Source organism: Arachis ipaensis, chromosome B03 (genome assembly GCF_000816755.2).
Source record: "Arachis ipaensis cultivar K30076 chromosome B03, Araip1.1, whole genome shotgun sequence".
Classification (NCBI taxonomy): domain Eukaryota; kingdom Viridiplantae; phylum Streptophyta; class Magnoliopsida; order Fabales; family Fabaceae; genus Arachis; species Arachis ipaensis.
In genome coordinates, this window is record NC_029787.2 from 126,150,007 (window position 1) to 126,156,822 (window position 6,816).

Sequence of the window (6,816 nt, forward strand, 5' to 3'; positions counted from 1 at the left end):
TCAATTCTGTTAACGGATCCCTAACGGCAGGACAACATTGAGTCAGTTTTAAAACGTTAGGAACTTAAATAGGACGATTGAAACGTTAGGGACAAAAACGATACTTTACTCTTAAAATTTTATTTTATATTACTTGACAAATAATTAGATTGTTATATTCAAAATTTATTAACTAATTATTTGTATCAAAAATATTATTATATAATCTAACTTTTTATCAAAATATTTATGAAAGGGTAACTAATTAATCAAAGGATCAAAATTTTATTTTGAGCACGTTTCAGAATTGGCATTGTGTGTGTGGTTTTCATGCATGTGCAAAATTCTGAAATAAACTTGGGCAGGGAATTTTCACATTTAACAATGGGGGCCGAATTGAATTATGTGAACACACCATGTGCTATTTTGCTTGAAATGGGAGTGGCCACAATTCGTAGTTCGAACTTCTTTCTATTAACAACTTAGCTTTGTGGGGAGAAGAGAAAAGAGAGAGGGAGGGGTTCATATTTAGCTTGGGGGCAAAAATTAAAGCTTTGTGGTATGGCTATGGCTATGGCTATGGTGGTGGATATGGCTTTGCATTTATTCTTCTGAAAGATTCTAAGTATAGTCTTCAAGTTTGAGAAGAAGAAAGGTGTCCACAATTATTCATAGCTGGGTACCATCTATACACCCATGCAAAAACAATAGTTATATATGCATGCTACCCTTTTTGTAATTTCCTTTTCTTTGTTTATTATTTACTTTTTTACTTTTGCTTTAATTAACCAATCTTTCTCTCTTGCTTTGTTTTAGAGGAGTGCTAGGCCATCAATTTTTGTGATTTATAGTCATTAAATAGCTATTAATGATGATTTTAATGGTGTGAGATTGTTGTGAAATTTTATCCAATAGCTCACTTTTCTTTACTGATTACATACTTACCAGAATTTAAAAAAATTACTCTCCCTAAACTTTTCCTTTGTTTTATTATGAATTGAAGGACTTCATGTTGACATAGTGGAAAATACAAACATAAGTCTGGTCATGTCAGCTCGCTAACAAAGCCTTTAAATAATTATATTATGATTGCTAACTATGAATGTAAGCCTGCAATTATAACACTTGCCCTTGTTTTTCTAGGTAATTTAATTTACATTTTGGTGAGTAAAAAATAGGTTACAAAAATCACTCTTGTATTATTTTGATATGCATATATTTGTGACCTAACTAAGCAATTCAAGAGAACTAAACAAAATAATTAAGGGAAGTAATTAAATTAAATGTATAAATGTATGGTTGTCTATATCATGAGCAGTATTTGGCAGTTGCGGTATATTATCAATTGATGAATAATGATGAGTGACGTAATGTAGGTTCAATATATATATTCTTGAAAGAAATTAAAGGTGGTACCTGATTAGTGTGTGGTGAAGTGAAGTGCTAATGTCTTATCTGTGCCAGCCATATAATAAGTATCTATTTATCCACTTGAAAGAAATGAGTGAAAAGTGGTATTGATAAGTTAGCTCACTTAGCTGGCATATGCATATATATGTGTGTGTCCTACGTAGCACATACTTAGCTTACAGTGGAGAGCAACCAATAAGACAACATACAAATAATCAAAATTCATTACAAGACAGGGTGTCTTATCTTCTCTTACTCTTCACTTAATTCATTGTAGAGATCCTCCTCCCTCATCATTTTCAGGGTTTTTTATTTAAATAAATTATTTGCCATCCTATTTTACCTGAATCTCCTAAATAGTTTTTTTGAACCTGTTTTCTAAATCATATAATATATAAATCGTCCTAAACTCGCGTGTTTTAATTAATATATAAACCATTGTACCCTGGGACGATTTATGCATGAATTGCATAGGTGAATAAGGCATAAATTGTCCCACCCTAGTGTGTATTAAAAGTAACACATAAATCGTCCTAGGCTAGTTTGATTTATGCGTTTTACCCTAAAACCCCATACCCTGGCACGATTTACGTGCTTCTCCATAACCCTCAACCCCCTCGCACGATTTACGTGCAAATCCCAAACCCACAAGCCCCTAGGATGATTTATGTGGAAACCTAACCCCCACCAACCCAGCACGATTTACGTGCATATATACCCCTCAGCACCCTAGAACGATTCATGTGTAAAGACCCAAACCCTACTTACCTTCCACGAGTAAAGTCTCATTCGTGAGAGACTCCATTAGCGGCGAGGAGGGTAGTGGAGGGGAGGAGAGCTCCGGGAAAAAATTCAAGGAAGGGTGTGGTCGGCGGCAGTGGAGGGTTAGTTAGGGTTCGGAAGAGGTGGCCTCCGGTGGACGGCGTTGACGGCGGCGGAGGGCGGCTTCTGAAGGTTGGGTTGGCGGCTGTTGGAGGCTGATTTGGTGGCTTAGGGGGGCGGTCGAAGATGGCGAGGAACGACATGTACCGATTGAACGGCATCGCGCACGTGGCAGGTTTTATCGACGAAGAGGTTAGTAGTTAATTTGATTTACAACTGATATATTCAATGTCGTTGATGTATTTAGTTACAAGAATGTGATTCTTTTGAAAAAAAATGCTTGTTGTGTTAGAAATTAGTGAAATGTTAAGGTTAACATGTTTAGGATATGTTAGGGTCATGTTTAGTTTAGGGGTTTGGTTGATTTCTGATACATGTTTTTGGTTGTTGTGCGATGTTGAGTTGTGACTGTGCTTGTTATTTTCTTATCAGCCAACCCGGTGTGTACGGACTATCCGTAGGCAACAAAAGATGAGAGTACGACACTGTTCTCTGACTTCTGCAGCCCGAACCAGATGGAGCAGGTTTTTAGTGCGGGGAGTGATTTTTTTGCTGAGATACGGGAGTTTTCCAGCACAGATGGTGATTATAGGCCTCAGTTTGAGGGAGGGACAGTGGATCTTAACGTCGATTTGAATGAATCGCCGACTACTTATCAGTGAGGTCCGTTTGCCATGGGCGGTACTCCGGCATCTGCCGTGCAGGGACAGACACACACAGAGTTGTCTGACGAGCCCGATCGTGCTGCTGGGATGGAGGTGCAGCCACCGGAGACATATGTACTGGTCACACAGAGGAGGAAGCGCATCATCAGGCCAGCCAAGTGTGGCACCGGGTCACATATGTGTTAGATAGTGGGGTATTCTTATGTTATTGTTATGGTATTCAGTTAGTACTTTTTACTGTTGTCGTTTCGATATTGTTATGTTGTTATTAAGCACTGTTGCCGTTTCGTTAATATTATGTATTATCTAGTACTATGGAAAGATTTAAGGACTATTTTGAAAGTAAACGAGAAGTGAAATTTAAACCGACTAACACAAGGTCTTTAACAACAAATGAAGTGAACGACAAAGAACACCATTAAATGCAAAGTGTAAAGAGCGACATCAAGCAACAATCTAACTATGCTAAGGCAAATAAAATAACATAAACTATAATGCTACTCGAGGCTCTATGCATTAGTCCCTTCATGAGGACCGGATGCACATGCGCGAAGGGGACACTGTCTCCTAGTATGACCTGGAACCCTACACATACCACATCTCTTCGTCTTGTCCGGTTCGGGCTCATCCATACTGTTTCTTATCCGTGTAGTCCTAGGACGACCCACGGTCGCTCGCATCATGCCGGGGTCTGGGATAACTTGAGGACCCTCGTACAAGGGAAGCAAGTCGTCTGCCATCGGAGGGGAGAAACTTATGTTATAAACATTGAAGATGGTTGTCAAGCGATACACGTCATCCACGTAAATCCTCCAATCCAGTCTGCAATACGAACAAGCTGCAAGCACATGACGACATGGGTAATGGAGGGTCTGAAAATAGTCACAGTCACAAGTCCTGGCCGAAAGCGATATCCTACATGCAGTCAGAGCGATTCTCCCTCCCGTCGGAGCAATCTCGTCCACAACAAACTCTGTGTTTCCTCTATCATATAGCTCAACCCGCATGTTTCTGGAGGCCTATTGGTTCTTCTCAATCGCCCTCATAAGCATCTGCGAAAATTTCTGCCTTGCCCCGAGTTGCATCTCCGCTTCCTTTCCTTTCCTAACAAAGAGCTCAGCCAATTGTCCATATGTTGACTTCACAAGTGACCCCACCGGTAAGTTTCGTGTGCCCTTCAAGACGGCATTGATACACTCAGATATGTTGGTTGTCATGTGACCGTACCGGCGCCCACCATCCCGATATTGGGTCCATAACCCTAACCCAATCCGGTTACACCACTCAACCATAGTCGGGTCTTCGGACCTCAAGATCTACATGTAATATTGATGCTTCTGTTCGGACTTTGCATAGGCTGCGTTCACCAGAATCTTCCGTGCATCCTTGGATTTAAAGTTAAGCGCAAAATTAGCAGCTATGTGCCTAGCACAATATGCACGATAGGTGGCCAGTGGGAGCCACCCACCGTCTTCTGCAACTAACGCAGCCTTGATTGCATTGTGGCGGTCAGATATAACTAGAATGCCGGGTTGCGGGGTCACATGTTGGCGAAGGTGAGCAAGGAAGAACTTCCATGACTCAGTGTTCTCACCCTCAACAAGTCCAAATGCCACTGGGAGTATGTTCGAGTTTCCATCTTGTGCAATCGCCATGAGTAACGTTCCGCCGTACTTGCCATACAGATGGGTACCGTCAATGGATATCAGTGGCTTGCAATACTTGAATGCCTCAATGCATGGCGGAAACGTCCAAAACAATCGATGAAAAAACACCCTCGACTCATCAACCGTATTACCAGACCTTACAGGTGAAGTGCGCAATACTGCAATACTGCCCGGCATGTACATCTGAACCCCGATTATCCACCTCGGAATTATGTTGTAAGATTCCTCCCAATCACCATAAATCTGTGCAATCACCTTCTGCTTAGCCATCCACACCTTCCGGTAGCTGGGCTTGAATCCATATGTCGTTGACACCGCATTTTGCAGTACTTTCATCGAGATTGCCGCATCCGCCCTAACCAGCGATAGAATTGATGCACAGATCACATGATAATCAAGCTGCCTGTGGTCGGTGGACAGCTCGGTTGCAAGACATGTGTGAGGCCCATTGTACTTCCGGACTTCCCATTATCCTTTCCGTTGCCGCATAGTCACGCGTATCAGCCAATTACACCCATTCCCAAACTGGACGCACTTCCCGTGATACTTCAACTAGTCCGACTCAAACACCTTATACTGAACACCACGAAGAATATTATAATTCTTCACCATCAACACTGCCTCCTCCTTGCTCTGGAACCGCTGCCCGACCTCAAACTCCTCTGCCGCATGCATACCATGCTCGTCTCTGTGAATACTTGACATTTGTCGACCTGGAAATGCTGGTTGATTCATCGCCTCAAGATCCAATGTAGAGAAGTGTGGAGGGTAATGTTGTATCTGAGAGCTTGTTTGGCCTTGCGATCTCACAACTGTTCTTGTGTCATCCTCATCGTCAGATTCATCACCGATAACGGGTGGTTCCGAATCTGAATCATCATCACCAATGGCCTCAACAACTGGATCCCTATCTCCGACCTCCATAAACGTAGTTGCACCATCCAATACCGGTCCTTCTCTGATTGCCGCTGCAAGCTCCTCGAAGGTTCGTGCATCACCCAAGCAATCCCCATCTTCGGCATGAACTGCCAGATCGGCTGCAAATGATGGAGATGAAATGTGGGCGGTGACGTCGTGACGAATAGGAATGGCACTTGAAGCACCATCTACCCCGACTGTGGGCGGATTTGGAGTAGATCCACCGGAGCTACCCTCCACATCATCCATTTTCGCGAACAACTCCATAGCTCCCAAATCTGGAAATCTCGATTGACTGTGAAATATAACACGAATGTCGTCATCGCCTAGCATCTCATATTTTCCAAACTTCACATAACCTTGCCTGAGTGAGATAGGGATCCTGAAAAACATTTGCTTCACAAGCTTCTTACCGCACTTACCTAACTTTTGTAGTATGCTATTTCGTAAATCATCTAAACTCGTTGATGGATTTATGAACACTCCAATCTATTTCTTGCAACTGAACGTTACACCCTCACTTGTATTTTTATCGATCTTTTCCCGATGATGAACTAACAAGAACACACTCTCAGCCATCTTCCCGCAACCCTCAGCTGAAATATGGCTCGACAATGATGTTCCTCCTGTATTTATAGGCTCTTCCAGCACATAAATCGTTTCATGGTGTCTGGTATTGTGTTTTTACACATAAATCGTCTCACACTAACGTGTCTTATCATAGTAACACATAACTCGTCCTAGGGTATTGAGGGATAAAGTTTTTTACATAAATCGTCCCAGGGGCTTGTGGGTTTGGGATTTGCACGTAAATCGTGCCAGGGTATGGGATTTTAGGGTAAAACGCATAAATCAAACTAGCCTAGGACGATTTATGTGTTACTTTTATTACACACTAGGGTGGGACGATTTATGCCTTATTCACTTATGCAATTTACGCATAAATCGTCCCAAGGTACAATGGTTTATATATTAATTAAAACACACGAGCCTAGGACGATTTATATATTATATGGTTTAGGAGATTCACGTTCAAAAAAATCATTTAAGGGATTCAGGTAAAATAGGATGACAAATAATTTATTTAAATAAAAAACCCTCATTAAATGGGATTTATAAAATTTTTATAATCGTAAAATTATTAAAATTAGCAATTAAAATCAATATTTTTATATATTATTATATATAATTAATTTTAATTGATTAATTTTAGTGATTTTGTAATTATAAAAATTTTATAAATTTTTAAAAGATATTATATATGTTAATTTAAAACTATTCGATACCATTTACTT

At 40.8% G+C, this 6,816-nt stretch overlaps 2 protein-coding genes across 2 annotated transcripts; both read right to left on the reverse strand.

Moving 5' to 3' along the window:
• LOC107633983 lies at nucleotides 3,446-3,943 on the reverse strand. The gene has a single exon (XM_016337569.1). The coding sequence runs from the start codon at nucleotides 3,941-3,943 to the stop codon at nucleotides 3,446-3,448; it is 498 nt and encodes a 165-aa protein (XP_016193055.1).
• LOC107633982 lies at nucleotides 4,253-4,939 on the reverse strand. Its single transcript, XM_016337568.1, has one exon. It carries the CDS (start codon nucleotides 4,937-4,939, stop codon nucleotides 4,253-4,255), a length of 687 nt encoding a protein of 228 aa, XP_016193054.1.